The 20,379-nt window shown below is 41.6% G+C and overlaps 2 protein-coding genes across 2 annotated transcripts in view; both read left to right on the top strand.

The window, feature by feature from the left end:
• The window catches only part of LOC309477908 (uncharacterized protein), a 61,268-nt gene that overhangs the window by 5,947 nt on the left and 34,942 nt on the right, over positions 1-20,379 (top strand). The window lies entirely within an intron of this gene.
• LOC309477965 (uncharacterized protein) lies at positions 60-7,475 on the top strand. The gene is made up of 4 exons (XM_082141497.1): positions 60-140; positions 6,168-6,220; positions 6,306-6,617; positions 6,701-7,475. The coding sequence occupies exons 3-4, from the start codon at positions 6,374-6,376 to the stop codon at positions 7,258-7,260; spliced, it is 804 nt and encodes a 267-aa protein (XP_081997623.1). The 5' UTR covers positions 60-140; positions 6,168-6,220; positions 6,306-6,373; the 3' UTR covers positions 7,261-7,475.

The raw sequence follows: 20,379 nt of genomic DNA, 5'->3' as shown, positions 1-20,379 counted from the left end.
TGGCGAAAGTATCGTTTTTCACTACAGTTTCACTACAGCCAACAGGCCTATAAATAAAACGTCTGGATTCCAGCCAAACCATCAGTTTTGCCAACTCTCTACCCTGACCATCTCTGCCCACCTTTTCAAGATGCAAAAAAGTAAGTGTTTTATGTTATATTATTCCGCTGTTTTTATACATTAGGAATAATTCATTACTTTTTAAGCATTGATTGAATAGTTGCTGGCCTGCTATTGCTACGGTGTTTTATTTAAAAAGATTGTTTTAACCCTCTGGGGTCTGAGGGGTTTTTGGGGTCCTTGAGATGTTCTGACATGCCCTGACATTTGTGCTTTTTTCAGTTGCTTATAAACATATTAATGGCAAAGGTATAATTACACTCTATTTAGCACAAACAGGGCTACCATAATATGTGAGCAACATGCATGTACATGTTTGTATTTTTGAGAGAATAATGTTTATGCATGGTTATTGAAAAAACAAAAAACTAAAGTTTCTGAAATAAGGCCACAAAACACATACTAAATATGTGACAATAAGACTTTTGACTAATGGATGTCATTGCCTAGAGTTTTTTCTTCAAAATGATGTGAAAATCATCCTGCCCTTATCATTCACATAACACAATACATTGATTTAAATCTTGTAAAACACTTTTTGTTTGTAAAGGCAATATGCGCAAGGGGCGTCAACCATTCAACAGCATCATGCATATGTAGTGGTTCACACCTGAGGAGACAATGGGGCCCGCATACTTAATGAGCCATTTCATTCAGGTGTGTCACCTACAGCCACAAGAAAGAATGCAAGAGCAATATATATATATATATATATTAGGGCTGGGGGAATTAACGCGTTAATCTTTGCGATTAATTTGAAATGTTTAACGCGTTAAAAAAAAATAACGCAATTAACGCAGCACTTTTTTTTATTTTTTTTTTTTTTTTAATGATTTCCTGTTGCGGCTGCTATTGAAAAGACTGAAATATGCCGTCCCGCCTCTCCGTGTTCGGCGATCAGGTTTCATTCTCGCGCAGCTTTCATGAGCGGGTCTTTTCCGCTCCGCGTGTGTGTGTGTGTGTGTCAGCGCGCTCTGTCGTTAACGGCCCAGCGGCGCGCTCTCAGTTCCGTGTATGTGTGTGTGTGTGTGTGTGTGTGTGTCGGCGGCTCTGTCGTTAACGGCCCAAACGCTTCAATCATGTACCGAGCACTGGAAAAGTAAAGTCCGCTCAAATAACGTGAAATTTCTCAGTAGACTTCTGTTTGCTGAGCTGGTATAGCCATGCTGGGCTACAATGGTAAAATTATGACCTGCTTTGATCACATGCTCTGCTAATAATAGTAGGACTATATTTTATTTTGATAATTAGTTAAAAAAATAAATAATAATAATAATCTGTTAAATTGATTATATTTTAATATAGGGCTATTTTCTGTTCCTTTTCCCCCCTGTGTTGTTTAATTAGGTGATTCTAAGTTAAAAGGAATAGTTCACTTTAAAATGAAAATTCTGTCATCATACTCACCCTCATGTTGTTTTCAAACCTGTATGAATTTCTTTCTTCTACTGAACACAAAGGAAGATATTTAGAAGAATGTCAGTAACCAGACAGTTTCTGGGTCCCATTGTCTTTAGGAAAAATATATACTATGGAAGTCAATGGTACCAGACACTGTCTGGTTACTGACATTCTTCTATATTCCTTTCTGTTCAGCAGAAGAAAGAAATTCATACAGGTTTGAAACAACATGAGGGTGAGTATATGATGACAGAATTTTCATTTTAAAGTGAACTATTCCTTTAAATATTGATGATTACAAGCTTGGGGGAAACGCAATTAATGACAGAAATTGTGCAATTAATTAGTTTTTTTTTTTTTATTGATTCCCACCCCTAATATATATATATATATATATATATATATATATATAATATATATTCTACCAAATTGGTTCACAGTTGGAAGCATGTCAATTTCTTTATTTTAATTAATTTTTTCACAAATTTTGCTTGCAAATTGTATAATATCCAAGGAAAACATGTCTAGTAATTGTGCAGATAATTCTCATACTGTATTTTCAGTTTTGGAATATGTATCCTCTCCCCAAATTTGTCAATAATAAAACACAATAAAAATTATTTAAAGAAAAGGCTTATATTTACCTTTTAAAATTTGTTTACATCTACCTTGTAAATATATATTTTTTATTAAAAAGGTTACAATTACAACAACAATTGAAGTGTAATCTTTCTTTGTAAAAACTAAAGTAGCCTTTACATTTTATCATACATATTTCAAAGTTAAGGATTCATTACTTCGAATATAGCCTACATTGACAAAACATACTATATTTAACATATTAGCAAACATTGGCAAACAAAAGCTTATTTGAGGTGGCAGATATTTTACAGTAAAATGTGTAATCTATCCAAAACTAATCAACAAAATGTTGTCTTTCATTTGTCTGTAACATAGGTCTTTCGTTTTTATTATAAGGAATATAAATGTTAATTTGCAGTTTAATACGTTGCTTATACAAATACATTTTATTTCAACATATTTCAGTCGATTTTTACTCAGTATAGCAAAATAGTTTGCTAAAAGCAGATCATTCATTCACACACAGAAACGCAATTCAAATTTAAACTGTCTTTTTGCGAGTTGTGGTAAACAGCGCATCTCTGCCGTTCATTCATTCACACAGAAACGCGATTTACTTGAGAATGAAAAAAAAAAGTACTACAGTATTCCATCCGTTGCTCCTCGAAATACCAGCACTTCTGAGGTACGTTTTCCATTATTATTATTCCTCACAGCGCTGCGAGACAGTGTAGACAAGTACACTGATCTGAATAAACTTGATGTGTTTTCTCGAGCTGATATGTGGGCGTTCACAGTTTGTATGGGATCGTCTCAGTCATTTGCGTTTGAATAGCGCACTCTCCGTGGGCGGGGCCGATTAAAACGTAATGAGCTGAGATGAGCTCGACTGGAATCGCTCTCTTTTAATACAGATTTCACAAGATGAGAATATTTGTTTTTTATATAAATTACTTCATTTAAAAGAAGAGAATTCAAGCTACATGCCTGTGTGTCTGTATGCCTGTTTGACTGAGTATTCGCTGAGTTATTGTTCATTTTCGTACGCGTTTCAGAATGGACTTCACTGGCAGAGAGAAGGCAGAACTCGCTTCGTGTTTATTTTTCTTTATTTGGCAAAAAGCACAACACTTTGTTTTTAATGTGAGTATACACATTTAACAGAATCGATTGATGTATGAAACTCCTATGGAAAATCAAAGTCAACAGAGTATTTATGAGTTTCTTTTACACGGATAAAAAAAAAAGCGAGCTGGTATCGCCGGCGATACAGCCGACCTCAGGGGGTTAACTATTGTATTTTTATCTGCTTTCTGCTGTTTTTAACTGCTTTGTCTGTTATTTTTATCTGCTGTGTTTATCTGCTGTCTGCTATTGCTGTTTGTAACTGTTATTTTTATCTGTTGGCTGCTATTACTGTTTTAACTACGGTCTGCTGGTTTTTATCCGTTGTCTGCTATTGCAGGGGTCATCTGTTAAAATCTTTATAGTTATATTATTTTCATAGTTGTTATGATATTAATCTGCTCTGAAAAAACTGTTTAGTCAAAAAGACGTCCGGGTGACGGCTGATGGGTTATCATATCATAATTTCTCGGTTATTAGACTCTAGGCACATAAATCTGATCGTCATCTAGTTTTGGTCCATGTTTCAGAAAAAACACAATTATAATTTTGTGCGTTTCCACATCGCATTACCCATGACTTTTATTATGAAAACACGTGGATTCCCTCGGCTATTATTTTGAAAAGACGCTGCCATCCTGTTGTTACATTAGTGTTTTAATCATGGTTTATTTTTTACCCCCTGCAACATTGTTTATTTAAAAGAGCACTTATTTGTCACAATGTTCTAGCCATCTGATCTAATTTCTGCATCCTATTAGACTTCGTGGCATCATCTCCCTGCTAACTGGGGTTTATGTTCTATGAGTTCTACGTGTTATTATTTTTCGGCCATCTACATGGTTTCTGAAGCTAGGTCGATTTGTTTACGCGATGTTTAAAAACATAAAAGTCTGTTTTAACACTGTACAATGGTGAAGGCGGTCCATTCGCCATGTTTGTTGTTGTTGATGTTTAAACCGACGTCACATAGCTCCCCCTAGCGCCGGGGAGGTAAGAACTACATCCTGGTTTTGGTAAAATAGTGCCATCTTGTGGTTGTAACTGGTATGAGGCCCGTTTTTGCGAAATAGTGTCATTGTGTGGTTGTTATTGATATGACAAGCTGTTTTGTAAAATAGTGGCATCTTGTGGTTGTTATTGATATGATAAGCTGTTTTGTAAATAGTGGCATCTTGTGGTTGTTATTGATATGACAAGCTGTTTTGTGAAATAGCTCCATCGCGTGGTTTTTAATTGCTATGACATGCTGTTTTTGAAATAGTGCCATCTTGTGGTTGTTATTGCTATGACATGCTGTTTTTGAAATAGTGCCATCTTGTGGTTGTTATTGCTATGACATGCTGTTTTTGAAATAGTGCCATCTTATGGTTGTTATTGCTATGCCATGCTGTTTTTGAAATAGTGCCATCTTGTGGTTGTTATTGCTATGACATGCTGTTTTGATTTATTTTAGGATTGATAATCTGTTTAACTAAGTTAGTTTTATTTATTAAAATTATTATTTTTATTTTTTATTTTTAAGGCCATGCTGTGTGTGTGTGTGTCTGTGTGTGTGTGTGTGTGTGTGTGTGTGTGTGTGTCTGTGGGTGTGTCATTAAATTTTGCTAAAAGAACAAGCATTTTAGATTCAAGCGCCAGTCGCCCTCTCAAGGCTGAAGGGTGGAGATCCAGGTTACATTACATGCTGTGTGTGTGTGTGTGTGTGTGTGTGTGTGTGTGTGTGTATATGTGTATATATGTATGTGTTTTGTTATTCACGGTTGATGTTTATAAAATCAACTCACCAATAGGCATGTGCCGGTATCACATTTTCATGCTGCGATTAATTGCTTTTAATTAATTAATTAAAAAATAAAATAAAACTTGCATCACAAGGTGTAATTGTGATTGTCAAAACATTTGGTAACTAAACTGAATTTTATTAAGTTTAGTGACAACATGTTACAATGATTACATGGTACAATGACTGGTAGGCTACTGTTTGTATTGCTTAACACAAATTTAACGATTTCAATTCAATACTTGGGATTTGATTTCAATCTTGATTCAGTATTGACTAATTTTGGATAAATATTAGGAAGGCTACAGTAGATAGCCCACATGGTATTTTTTTCTCATGAAAAAAAATATCTCACATAATGCTATGAAACCATATAGAGCCCTATCAGCTGGTATTATTAAAGGTTACAAATAACTAATTAAATCAAATATAATGTGGTTTTCATTATAATAACAATTATGTAGGCCAAAAGACAAGTAAAAATATAATAAATATGTAAAAAAGTGCAGTGCACATATTCAGCAAAATACTCCTCTTTATCTATTTGTTTTAGTCATCTAACATGCTGCTGGTCATTAAATGGTTTAAATGTAACGTTCTGTGACACAATTGTTCTCCTGTTTCATATCAAAAGTAACCTGCTCTGTCTTGTTTGACGGTCTTCGTGTCCTCTTTGCTCCGCGATTTTTCTCTGCGTGAGAAAACTGATGTGTCGCGTGTGAAGAGTCTCGCGCTGAATGCGTCGAGTTGGCAGCTCTGCTTTTAGAAGCGGGATGGATCCGAATAGATCGGCGGCGGCCATAGACTGTAGGCGGCGGCGTTCCTCCTTCCACCATGCTGCTTCTCTATGTGAGGACTGTTTACATTAGACTAGAAGTGCGCACCGGCCGCATGCTTATACACATGGCGATTGTTTACATCAGAGTGCGCACGTGTTTCGCGCAGCATATACGCAGTGTTTGTTTAAGCGGCTGATGGAAAATAAGCTATAATAAAAATCTAATTTCGGATCTATTATTTTTCACGGTATTTTGAAGTGCCCGCGATAACAATATCGTGCATATTCATTACCGCGATTTATCGCATTACCGAATACCGGCACATGTCTACTCACCAAATTGTCTTTCATGCATAAACAGGTTTTATATTTTCCCAGGCACGAATATCCGAATATTGAATTGGTTGCTTTCCAATCCATTAATGATGCATGTGAGAACTTATTTTTAATATTGTTTTATAAATTAAATGAACTTATTTTTATTTAAATTATTTTAACTAAATTTTTAATTTGCAGTATCAGCCGTGGTAGATCTTACGCAAGATGAAGATGACGGTGAGAGTGCTGGACCAAGTGGTGAACCTATGAGAAAGGTCAGAAAGACCGTTGGTTCCAGCTCACCCGGTACTCCACCTACCGTCCCACCCCCCAGTCCTATCAGCCCTCCAGTCACACCTCCTGCCACCCCTCCGGCTATTCTACCTAACACTCCACCTGCCACCCCGCCTGCCATTTCCCCTGGTACCCCGCCTGTCAACCAGTCACCCGATCCATCTACCAGTGGGGCAAGCAGTCAGCAGCCCAGTCCTGACACGACTGTGTTTTACGGTAAGACTAACTACATTATCGTAAGTTTAAAAATCCAAATTGAACCAGACCATTAAGATTTTTTGTTATTTTCTACACAACAGGCTCAGCCGGAAAGCATGATGATGTGACGGCTTGGGATAGCGATCAACTGGAAACATGGGAGTGTGGTTCTTGGGCGAGTGAGTGCGACGACGAGGTATCGGTCATTGAGGATGAAGAAGTAGCACCAGCAGCAGGGTCTCAGACAGTTAATGATGACGGTGCTACTCCTCTGATGTATGCGCTTATTGATTCAATAGAATCATTGAGACAACAGTTTCGCGATGCACACAGCGAAACACAAAACCATTTAGAGACACTGCACGGGGAGGTTCGTGCACACAGCGAAACACAAAACCGTTTAGAGACACTGCACGTTCAGGTTCGCGACGCACAGATCGAAACACGTAGTAGATTAGCCGCATTGAGCGGTGATCTTCGCAGCTCTCAGCTGGAGGTACATAGCAGAGTGGATGCGCAAGATCGATTTATTCAAAATCTGGCCGATGAAATATTTCGACGTATCAATAGAAACGAAGGCATGTTCACCGAATACCATCGTGAACTGGTACTTTTGATCCATCATCTTCTTCTCATTCTCGTCGAACAGTCAGATGAGTAAAATAGATGTGTTCCATTAAATCATGTAACGATTTTTATACACTCTGATTTTATATTGTACTATTTCATGTATGCTTTTTTATACTTTTTACATATACTCTGATTTTGTACTATTTCATGTTTTTTGCTTTTTACATATACTCTGATTTTGTACTATTTCATGTATGCTTTTTACATATACTCTGATTTTGTACTATTTCACGTATGCTTTTTATATTTCATGTTTTGGTCTGAAATCTAAAATGGACGCTGCTAAAAGCTTTGACGCAGAACTGTCGCCGGACGAGATTGAAATGCTAAGTATGCTTCCGGATTCTTTAGAAGAGTATTTGTTTAATTTAGAATCTTCACAATCCTCCACTAATTTGGATCTTTTTGAATTAGCTGTAAATCCAAATATGAATTTGGACGATCATGTGCTAAGCGTAGACAACGATCCTGTTGTGCAATTCGGCTGTGTTTTAAACAACCAACCACCACCAGAGCACCCTCCCGGTAATGATACTTCACAACCATCGACATCAGGTAATGTCGACCCTACTACACAGACTCGATTAAGCCGTACGGCCATTGATAGATTGATTCGCGAGGGTGGCGACGTAAACAGATATCATGTTTTACCACGACCTCGTTTCAATAGCGTGACGCTGAGAAGGACTATGAATCTGAGAGAGATTAACTCTACAGATTTGGCCTCTTATCACACTTGCATACATGGCATGCTCAGTGGGATTGTTTCCTTTGCTAGAGAATTCGACCACAATGCCCCCGTAATCAATATTACATTGACGGCTTCCAGTCTCCAAGCACCAGTCAGCGAAGTTTTAACTCACGGTAATAATTACGACGTGGATTCGCTTTTCGATCAAATTGAAAAATTTTACAGAGCAACAATCGGTTACTATCCGACGAGGCCGTTGAAATTGATGCTTCAGTAACCATGAACAGACAAGGAGGCGGCGGTCAGCGTCGTAAACTCACAGACCTGGCCGTCGATCAGGTAATTAAAAGAAAAAAGACGAGTTTATTTTGCCCCACAAATATTTCAAATAATTTGTGCTTCTCCATCTGTCTCGTGCGTTTTCTTAGACCCCAATTACCCGAGAACGAGTTAGAAAAACTGGCTACCATCATCCAAAACAACGTTGGCTTCTCCATCCAAGACAAAATCGGTCTCGGCGACATAGCCTCTTTTGAACGTGCGCTAGACATTAAAATTGTTGTATTTCACAGATCTAACGCCATGGTCTTAGAAACGTACAAAAATTCTGACGAACCCCATCCAAAAACGATTTTCCTGTATCTCCACAATGATCATTACTACATGATACTGAATTTGACAGCATTCATGGGTTCGCCATACGTGTGTCCATTTTGCTACAAATCTTTCACCAACCGCAGAAACCACCGATGTAAGCACGCCTGCAACATCTGTTTCGACGCCGATTGTTACACGCTCCCTGTAAGAACCATACATTGTCCGGATTGTTTGCGTTTCTGTAAATCGAGTTATTGCTACGAAATGCATAAAAAAAACTCGCCTCCCGGTCAGGAATACCCAGCCTGTGATATTATAACATTTTGCAAACCATGTAACAGACGTTACGACGTTAAACCGGGCGCCAAGAAAACCAAACACATGTGCCCCCCGGACAAATGCGTGCATTGTCGCGAGCGTCTGACGGACGATGGGGATCACCAATGCTTCATACAACCCCTAGCACCTAAGGAACCCTGTGAGAAATACATCTTCTACGATTTTGAAACGCGTTACGAAAACGGTCGGCACGTGGCTAATTTTGTCTGCGCCATCACATTCAAAGGGGAGAAATTTACTGCTCATGGTGCCAACTGCATCGCTAAGCTAATCAACCGCTTCAGACAACCCCGATACAAAGACTACTGCTTCATAGCTCATTACGCCTCCAGATTTGACTCCTTTCTCATCCTGGAGTATGTTTGCAAAGCCGGGATCGAGCTTGAGGTCATAATGCAAGGGTGCAAATTAATGTTTATGTACGATGAAACGTTTGCCCAGCGATATATCGACAGTTACTCATTTTTCCCATTCGCTTTTGCCAAAATGCCTGCGGCGTTAGACTTAACGACGACTGAAAAAGGCTACTTTCCCCATCTTTTCAACAGGGTGGAAAATGAGAACTATTTCGGACCATACCCCGACAAAAAGTTCTACAACTACGATAACATGTCTGATAAAGGCCGAGAAAAGTTTGATGCGTGGTACCGCACGGTTGAGGGTAAGTTCTTTGACTTCAAGAAAGAACTGTACCCGTACGGCGTTAACGATGTCGTCTTATTACGTGAAGGGTGCATGAAATACAGAGAGTCATTCGTACACTGCACCGAACTTGACCCTTTTGGGTTCACGATGATCGCCAGCTGCGCAATGGGGGTCTTCAAAACACATTATCTCGCCAGAAACACGCTCGCCCTCACGCATAACAAAGCGTACGTCCATCAAAATAAGTCCTACTCAAGCGGTTCGATCGAATGGCTCGAGTATGTAAAAAAGACTAGAAACGTGGACGTTCACCACGCCGTAAACCACGGCGAAGTATCGATCGGTAAGTTTTTAGACGGCTACTACGAGCAGGACGGTGTCAGGTGAGGATTAGAATACGCGGGGTGCATCTTCCATGGTCATTGCTGTCGCTTTGCACCCCATCAGACGCACCCCCTGTCCGGAGTACCCTACGGGGTTCTCAGGAACCAGTTTGACGATAAGGTTGAAATTCTGCGGAACGCGTACGGTTTGCAAATCGAGGTTCTTTGGGAATGCGAATGGAACCGCATGAAAAAGACCGATCCCTCTGTGATAGAATTTATGGCTGATTATTCTGCCCCAGAGAGACTGAACCCACGACATGCCCTCTACGGCGGGCGAACGAACGCCTATAAACTATATCACAAAGTGACCGGTGATGAGAAAAAAAGGTATCTGTACCCGTATTGTCAGGCGAGGAAAAGCTACCCGATCGAACACCCCCAAATCATTTTCACAGATTTTGAACCGATTGAAAATTATTACGGGCTTATCAAAGCGACCGTGTACCCACCCCGCAAATTACTGCACCCGGTTCTCCCTTACAGATGCCAAGGAAAACTCATGTTTCCGTTATGTAGAACCTGCGCTCACGACCAAAACCAGACCACGAGCTGTACCCACACGAACGAAGAAAGATCGCTCTCGGGGTGTTGGGTCAGTATCGAGCTTTTAAAAGCCATCGAGAAGGGTTATGTGGTAGCCAAGATAGACGAGGTTTGGCATTTTCCACAGCGGTCAGACACGTTGTTCGCCGAATACGTAAAAACGTTTTTTGCGTTTGAAACAACAAGCGTCCGGCTACCCGTCCAATGTCGTCACGGATGCGGAGAAAGAGACTTACATTCGCGAGTATTTTGAAAAAGAGGGGATTCAACTCAACCCCTAAAAGATCAAGTACAACGCCGCCCAGAGGGCAATCACGAAATTAATTCTGAATAGTTTGTGGGGACGCTTCTCTTTAAGGCAGAACTTGCCTCAAACGACTCTGGTGAGCGACCCCGAAGATTTCACCAGAATCGTTTTCGGCAATACCGACACGTTGACGTATTTCTCATTCGTCTCAGAAGACGTGGCTCTCGTCCAGCATAAACCCCCCAAAGAGGATGTTTGCAAGGCGCGCGACGTGAATGTTTTTGTAGGTGCCTTTACCACCGCACACGCCCGACTGGAATTGTACGAATTGATGGACAAGCTCGGCGACCGACTGCTATACTCTGACACAGACAGCGTCGTATTTGTGTCTAGGGAGGGGGACTGGGAGCCGCCTCTGGGTGATCATTTAGGGGAGCTGACTAGCGAATTGGACGATGGGGATTATATAACTCAATTTTCGTCGAGCGGCCCCAAATCGTATGCTTTTGAAACAGCCAAAGGTAAATCGTGCATGAAAACTAAGGGGATAACCCTGAATGCTAAAAATTCCCGAGCTATCTGTCTCGAATCCCTGATTGGTCTGGTTGACAGCTATGTGACGTCGCATGATAGATCCAAATACATCCTGACTCAGACGGAAGACATTGTCAGGAATAAGAAGACTTTCACATTGCACAACAAATCAGTCGTTAAAAGGTTTAAGGTAGTGTACAATAAACGTAGACTTTTACGCGACTTCAGTACTCTTCCTTATGGCTACTGATCAGATGATGCACAGAGGCTCTCAGGATGTTTCCGATTTTGATTTCAGACTTCAACACCCTTTCAGTTGTGTCGTGAGTGGGCCGTCCAACTCTGGAAAGTCTTATTTTGTAAAACTTTTGTTGGAAAAAGGTTTGAATATCATTTCCAAGAAAATTGAAAACATTGTTTGGTTGTATGATTGTTGGCAGACTTTGTACGATGATTTACTTCAATTGTATGACATAAAATTTGTGCAAGGAATACCACAGACTCTGAATGATGATGATTTATTGCCTGTCACCAAGACAAACCTGCTCGTGGTGGATGATTTAATGGAGCAAGCTAGCGCTAACTTGGAACTTCAACGTGTTTTCACGCAATACTGCCACCACCGCAATCTCAGCTCTATTTACATAGTGCAAAATGTATTTGCCCAGGGTAAGTCCAGCCGAACCATAAGCTTAAACGCCAATTATATGATTCTGTTTAAAAATCCTCGGGACGTCAATCAAGTGGCGATGCTAGGACGTCAAATGTACCCGGGAAACACAAAATACTTTATGGAGTGTTATCACGACGCGGTCGACCGTCCTTTCAGGGTACCTAATGATAGACTATAAAGCAAAAACTCCGGAGCAGTACCGTCTCAGAACAGGATTGCTTTCCGACCGTCAAGTGGTTTATATTCCGAAAAAAAGAAGAACGTGATAAATTGCCATGTCCGCCAGACTTTGTAAACATCTACCTGTGTTAAAACTAGTATTGTCAAAAGACCCGGTACTTCGGTACCAAGTCGGTACTAATTTTTTTTTAAACGTCACGGTACCAGGTTTTCTCAAACCCGGTACTTGATGCGCGTGCATGCCCGAAGCGCGTGCAGTTGCGTCCTCTTCATTAAAAGCGCTGATGGCGATCGGCGGTGCTGCTGCTGCTGATGTGGTGCTGATGTTTTTGCGCGTGCCGATATGTTATTTCAAATGGCGCGCGGCAAGCGCGCTCATAATAGAAGCGGCGCGCTCACTTTTCCATGTGCGTTCATGGATGCATAGCAACGACAGACGCCACGGGAGTACAAACGCTTGTGCGAACTGCGCTCTCCATGACGACGAGGAAGTGTGACATAGACCTATTAATTGATTTCTAGCCCTTGCATTAGCTTTACAACTAGATATATTTATGGAGATGAGAAATAAAAAGCCGTCATTAATATCAGTCCGTCAGAAAAGCAGTTCTAGTCTTATTCTTGGCTGGATAACTCTTAGCAGGTTTAAAAAGCCCTTTTAAAGTTAAATATGAATACAGTTTTGGAATAAATAAAAGTATAGTCAAGTCAAATAAAACATATTTTATCTCCTGTATAGTTTGGTAATGCTACAATAAGATACCATTCATTAACATCACTTAATGCGTTAACATAACACATTGAGTGAACAATATATTTTTACAACATTAATTAATGTTTGTGAATGTTATTTAATACAAAACACTTGATTGGTCATGTTTGTTCACTTCATTCATTGTGCATTAAATAATGTTAACAGAAATAATGTTAACTTTTGATTTTAAAAATGTATTTTTAAATTAACCCCTAAAGGAGAATAATTGCGACAGTATATAACTATTGTTTTTTTTGTTAGGTCATTTGATCTAATGTTATCTAACAAATGGAATCTTATTGTAAAGTGTTTTTAATACTACAGTTTCCATCTTTGTGATATACACTTTAATATAATTATGTAAATTTAATCTAAATTAAGCTTTGGTACCGAAATTGGTACAGAGAACCGTGGATTTTCACTGGTATCGGTACCGAATACTGAAATTTTGGTACCGTGACAACACTAGTTAAAACTGCTACATAAAGCCACTCCTAAACAACGACGACTTATTTTACAATCGGCGTCCGACGAATTCATTTTAACGCTCTGTGAAGTGGCTCTTAACATCCTATATGGCACAATTCCGGTCAACAGGCAGCAGTACCAAAAACTGAAAAAGAGAAAAGTGGATATTAAATTTGTAGCCGATAAAAAAATTGGCATAGCGGCCAAGAAACGAGTCTTCAACCAGAAGGGTGAATTCCTGTTACCGCTCCTAAGCGTCGCTGTACCCTTTATTTCGAGCTTGATAGCAAATCGATAGGATGGAGTATGCCGAGAAGATGTATTTAGTCCCGCACCATCAACTGGATAAGATCAAGAGCGAAAATGTTCGCGAGAACATTCAGCGGGTCGTGGAGAACGATTTGGACGGGTCCATAAGAAATATTTTACAGCGGACTGATTTGAATACTTATGAAAAAGCCAAACTTTACACCAATACCCTGAGCAGGTTTTTGACCATCGTTAAACAAGGCGATCGCGAGAGCAGTGTTTTAACGCTATAGTTACCCAATCCTGACCTCGCTTATAAAGATGAACCACCAACTGCTGCTAACGTCGAAGACGGTAAAGCCGTGGAGGCTGTTGTCGACGAAGTTCTGAAGAATGTACCTTCGAGAAGCGTGAAAAACAGCAGATACATATTAGACAAGATGTCTAAAGCTAAAGGACTAAGCGCATGGAACGAATCGGGGGAGTTTGTGTTCAGGGGTAAAGTCATACAAGGTTCACACATGCTCGATTTGTTAAGAAATGTTACGGCCTCGCACAAAGTTAGGGATGACCGGAGACCTCTAGGATGGTCAGAGTTTCTACACGCCTTCACCGAATTAAACATCCCATTTTCTACAGTGCCGAATCAACAGGTCAGACTCACGATTAACTCTAAAGAGTAAACCTGTAGAGCCCGCATCACCTCCTGTTAGACCTTCTAAAAAAAAGGCCCGGAGATATTCACCTCGCTGAATGATCTCCAGTTCAAGCACCTTATGTTGTGATTGCTAGCCTATATTTACTTTAAATCCAGGAAATTTGTTAATGAAAAAATTATTAAAATTAAGATACAATTGATACAAAACGAAATTCGTTTTAAAGAAAGGATTTGTAGTTTCTATTTTGAGGTCTCTGTGAAAGTTTGAAAGTCTTTTAGGGTGTACTCACACTAGGCACGGTTGCCATGAACCGGGCCCGAGTACGATTGTCCCCCCTCCCCACTCCCCCTCTGGCCTGCACTCACATAGGGTTTCAGCATTCGTGCCGGAGCACGCTTACGTCATTATGGTGCGACGGTTTCGGGATAAACAGGAAGAGCGGCGCTCTCACTGAACGCAATGGAGTCCATCGCTCTGTTTACTTTGTGGATAATTTTGAGTCGTTTGGTCCACGGTGGTCCACAGCCCTCTCACAGACTGTTGTTAAACAGATCTATCGCCTTTGTGGCACGAAAATGTTCATGTAATCGTGCTGCTCGTATGAGGAGGTTTGCAAGGTACCAGCTGAAGTGCAGCAAGGACTTTGTAGCTTTGATTACGTCCTGTTCCGTGCTCCAGCACGGTTAGCGCTCACACTGCATGCGAACCGCGCCTGAGTCCAACTGAACCGTGCTCTGGCCCACCTCTTCCAAGCGGGCCAGGGCCGGCTAATCGAGCCGCGCCCGGGCACGGTTCGGAGCACTCACACTAGTCAAACGAACCGCGCTTTGGTGGTCAAACGCACTCGGGCACGGTTCAAACTGGCTAGTGTGAGTACACCCTTAGTGCGCTTTCAGAGCGCTCGCGTCCATAATGGAGAACTGTCACGTAATATTGTTTTTTCCTCATAAATGCGAACATAAATGCGAACAAAGACAAAAGACTTTTAAGTAAAACTTACTCCGAAATTGTGTCCTCGGCGGAATTCGCTCTTCAAAATGCTGCCGTTCGTAGTCTGAGATACAATCTTCCTCTGAGGAAACAACCCGGTATCATGCATTCTTCCTCGCTGTCCAGAATCATCTGAAGGGCGTCTTTACTGGAGAAGCGTGCCATACTCAAAACGCGATGAACTATCAGTAAGTCTGATGAAGAAACTGTGTTTTTATGGCATTGATCGGGGGGCGTATGCGATGCATACTAGATCACCTAAACTATTTACCATTTGAATAGCGCCGGGGGTGGGGCGGCCTCAACTCATTATAGAGATAATGAGGCAGAAGGAAAAACGGTACCTCTCCTTGCTTTCAAACGGATTACATGAGTTGAAAACATTTGTTTTTTATATAAATTACTTCATTTAAAAGAAGAGATTTCAAGCTTCATAAAGGCATATCTCACGTGTCTGTATGAGAAGTATTCGGTGAGTTACAGTTCATTTTCGGACGCGTTTCAGAATGGACTACACTGACAGAGAGAAGGCAGAACTCGCTTCGTGTTTATTTTTCTTTATTTGGCGAAAAGCTCAACACTTTGTTTTTATTATGAGTATACACAAAAATAATACACATTTAACAGAATCGATTGATGTACGAAACTCCTATGAAAAATCAAAGTCAACAGAGTATTTATGAGTTTCTTTTACACTGATAAAAAAAAAGCGAGCTGGTATCGCCGGCGATACCGTCGACCTCAGGGGGTTAAAAAGTTACAGGATACATGATATAAGTAAACATGGATAAATGATGTTAATATAACATAAGTAAAAATTATTGTAATACAATATGGATATAATAGAAGATAGTAAAAATGGATATAATAATAATAATGTTAGTACAACAAAATCTAAGTAAAATTGAATATAGTACAATTGGATATAACGACGTTACATGAATAGTCTAAGTAAAATGGATCACTGATAGTCTAACCAGAAAAGAAAATCGTGACAGGGCATCATGTTTTTGTCTAGGATGTAATCGACGTACATTTCAACAATTTCGCCGATGGTGACATCCATTTCGATAATTTTAATAGCATCGTTCTCATCATTGACGTCATATTCTTTTGAACTCAAGCTCATCTCAGTACACACATCCGTCACATACATACAAGTACACAGCAGATCGGTGATCCCGAGTGGGGATTGTGATTCACACATCATATCTAGAACCTGTTTTATCATTACACCGGGCGGATCGGTACCATGAACGCATTTGTCCGTCAAATTATCCCATGAATTAGCCAGTCCTCTTATATACACCATTTGTTTCTTGAAATTTGTTTCACGCGTAGTGTCTTCCATAAATGGATGACCATCGCGTGATGCATCCGCAATAATCTTTTTCATCATTTTGGTCATCTGTCGTCTGTAATGTCCTTTAAACAGGAATTCCATACAACTCTTTAGGCTACAGGCTGCACCCATGTTGGAGACGGCTTGGTCACTCGCCATTCACAATCGAGAGACGTTCCCAGAGATCAACGACGTCGTGCACTATTTCCTCGCAGGGTTTGTCCAGAAGTCTCGCGCTGATTTCTTCTAGCTTAGCGGCGATGAATGGTTCATCTTTTAATTCGTGCAGAATAGTCACGACTGTTCCTTGAATACGGTGGGGGTGAGATTTTAACCCCAACCGTCCTAGGAGGATACCGATGATGGTATGAAAATAGGGTCTAAACAGTTTGGCTGAAAGTTCATCAAAATGTGTGTCAAAGTAGTAGTTAGGGGGGTCGAACAGGCAGGAATGTTGCAGTTGACTGGGATGATCAATCTCACACCCCTCGCAGTCGTTCTTCAGCTTCTTGCCGATAAGATGTTGGAGCAAAACCACGGTCGCGGCTTTTATGATTTTGAACCCCACGTCACTGAAACACCCGTCTGTGACGTCGAAGCCATGATTAGCATGATGCAGGGTCCGGTCGATTGTAGATGCGTCGTGCGATTCCCGATCGTTATGGATCCCGAAACTTTTGTCTGGCTCGTGGGGACGGTCGCACTCGAACCCCGAATCCCAGTCTTTGTCGCACTCGATCCCCGAACCCCAGTCTTTGTTGGGCTTGATATTGTTACCCGGACCGTAGTAGAATACATCGCAGCACGGGCCCAAGTCTATAACGTTAGCCGGACTCCGGTCGTTTTGGAGGTCCGATGGTTCAGGGTTGATAATGTTACCTGGACCCCAATCGTTTTCAATGCACAATTCAAAGTCTATGCGATGTTTGATAGTTTTAGCCTGAGCCCAGTCTTTGTGATGATCAGTGGGTCCACGGGCGTTGTCGTCCGGAGGGTCGAGAATGCTGTCGAAAGAGATTCCGCAGCTGCACACATGATCGGGTTCTGAAGCACCGTCTTCAGCCATGGTTTATAAATGCAGTATGGGGGGTCTGGTCGCCGGAATTTATGGTCGTTGTCGTAAAGGGGGTGGAGACGCCGTAGCACTTGAGACCTGATTTATAAACGACGCTTGGGTAGGTCTGGCCGTCGAGCTTTATGATGGCTGTAGTGAATGGGCGGGGACGGCAGAGCGTATGTACTGCTACGTGAGCATCTCTCAGGGTGGAACAGCTGCACTTTAATTTTGTTGTATCCGTCATGCATGTCGCACCATTTGAACATTTTGTTGATGATTGAAAAAACCCTATTCAGCAAATCCAGATCGCACCACTTGAACAAAAATTGCATTTCATACTGATCGTGATGCTCGTTAGGCAGGATGTGCCCTGACCGAGTGTTGTTGAGTTTTGTCTTGTCTTTGCAGCAGAATATGTAAACAGAATCATTCGGCTTCTTTTGAGTATGGTCACCTATCACGCGGTACCGGACGTTCGGGCTCACCCCGTCCCACTCCGCCACGTACAAAGGCTCCTCGCCGCCGTCGTTCAGATCCTTCCAGACACGTTTGTAGAAGAGAGACCAGTCTTTTTCAGGAAATACCACACACACGTCTTCCCCAGCCTGAAACTCACCGACGCCATCAGTGGTGTAGAGCGTAACAACTCGAGTTGGTTTGTGAAATTTGTACCCGAATACACGGTTACTACACATCATAAATTCAGCTTTAGTCCATTCCGAAATTTCATGGAGAAAATTTGTCAAACGGATGTGACCAAAAGGTTTCTAGGAGCCATAGTCAGACTTTCCATCATCCTGCTGCTCAGCCCCGCATCTGACGATTGAGGGGTGGATAAACCGTCCATGGTCATGTAGATCATGTTTCTAGTGGTGGTGGTGGTTGTAGAACACACTGACCCCATTTATATAAAATGATCTGGAATGCGGAGGAGATGCTGACACATATCCTAACAGCGCCTTCAAACTTTCTGTCAAACCCACATGATCTAGGGTTAAAAAGGTTAAATGGCAAAAGCTTCTGTCAAACCCACATGATCTAGGACTAAAAAGGTTCAAATAGGGCAAAACTTTCTGTCAGAACCACATGATCAAAGAATAGCTAGGTCAATAGGGCAAACCATAACAACATATGCCGGATAGACACCGGAAGGTCAACCTGTCAAAACACATGATCGAAGGGATAGGAAGGGGCAATAGGTAAAAACTAACTGTCAAAACCACATGATCGACGGATAGGAAGGGTCAATAGGTCAATCCATAACAATAGTGACCGGAAGGGCAACCGGAAAGGTCAATGACAACCGGAAGCCATCAATCAAATTTTGACACTTGCCATAGCATATATACTACTCGCGTGCAGCGGACAGACACTGAGCAAATTACCAACAGCTGTTGTCACAGCTCTTATGTCATCGTGTATCGACGATAGTCAGAGATATCGCTGCTGGCAGATGCCTTTGACGATATCAATACGATAATTAGCTAGTTTTCCCATTAATGTATTAAATCATTATTATTATTATTATTATGAAGCTAGTGTTGTTATTAAATTAATTAGGAACTAAAATTAATTTGCCTTGCCTAAATTCATAACGACATCACCACACATGCGACATCACCGACGTACGTATGATATCCATTCACAAATTGTCAAGAGTGCTTGTTTTAACAGACGCATCATTCTTATACAGAGCCAAGATGAAGACGGCATCGTTGTTCGTCGGTATTTTGTTTCCATAGCACATTAACAAAACATTTAATGACACTAATAACACTAAAAACAATACAATTACAAAATATTAATGATAATAATAATACCACTAAAATTATATAGGCCTAATAACAGTCTTTAGTTCGCGAACGCAGCACAACTCTGCCATCTGTGAAAATCAAAAGCAACTTCAAACACTTGTTTAACAAGTAATATTCTTCTAATTGTTTCACTGTCAATAATGTGCTGGTTCTCAGCGCCCCGCCCCAGTACCTTTCTTCCCTGAGGTGCATGGTGAGATTACCAAGTCGTGGACGGCACCTTTCACTGCCCGAAACCACCTTGGTAAATCCCCCCTCGTTACCCTTTATGACGGGGTAGCTAAGGGGTACAGCAGATTGCTCTTGTGGAGTGGGCCATTGCTATGCAACTGGGCCCTAACTACACCAAAGGGGGCAATCCGTGTCTCCCTTCCCAAGCCTGTAAGTACTCGTCGGCTCTGACCGATAAGGCTTATCAGGCTTGTGGGTAAGCGGCCTCTACCTTACACACTATGGCGTTGTTGCAGGTCCACCAGGCCAAGGCACTGAGGGATTTGCACGAGGGTGGTCACGGCCTAGAGGTTCTCCAAGAACTCCGTACCACAACAGACCTCGTGCTTCATGCGACGAAAGTTACGGCGCGGTCTCTGGGCCGTGCGATGTCCACACTGGTTGTCCAGGAATGCCACTTTTGGCTGTGCCTGGCTGACATGCAGGATGCCGACAAGACTCGGTTTTTAAATTCCCCTGTCTCCCAGGCCGGCCTCTTTGGCGACGCGGTAGAGAGCTGCGCCCAGAAGCAGACTGAGGCCATAAAACATGTGCTGCAACGGTGGCCAGCTGCTGCCTCCACCCGTCCACCGGCTGCAGCCCCTCCGACTACTCGTCGCCGAGGGCGGTCCCCTGCGACTATCCCCATTCTCGCGCAGCAGCAACCTCCACCTAAGCTGCGTCAAGGAGCCTGTCCAGGCACCTGCTAAGCCGAGCAGCAAACGTAAAGCGAAGCGGCCCTAAGACGGGCGACCCGGAGTTGGAGCTTCAC

This window comes from Leuciscus leuciscus (genome assembly GCF_965113295.1).
Source record: "Leuciscus leuciscus genome assembly, chromosome: 16".
NCBI lineage: Eukaryota > Metazoa > Chordata > Actinopteri > Cypriniformes > Leuciscidae > Leuciscus > Leuciscus leuciscus.
This window is presented reverse-complemented; position numbering and strand designations above follow the sequence as displayed.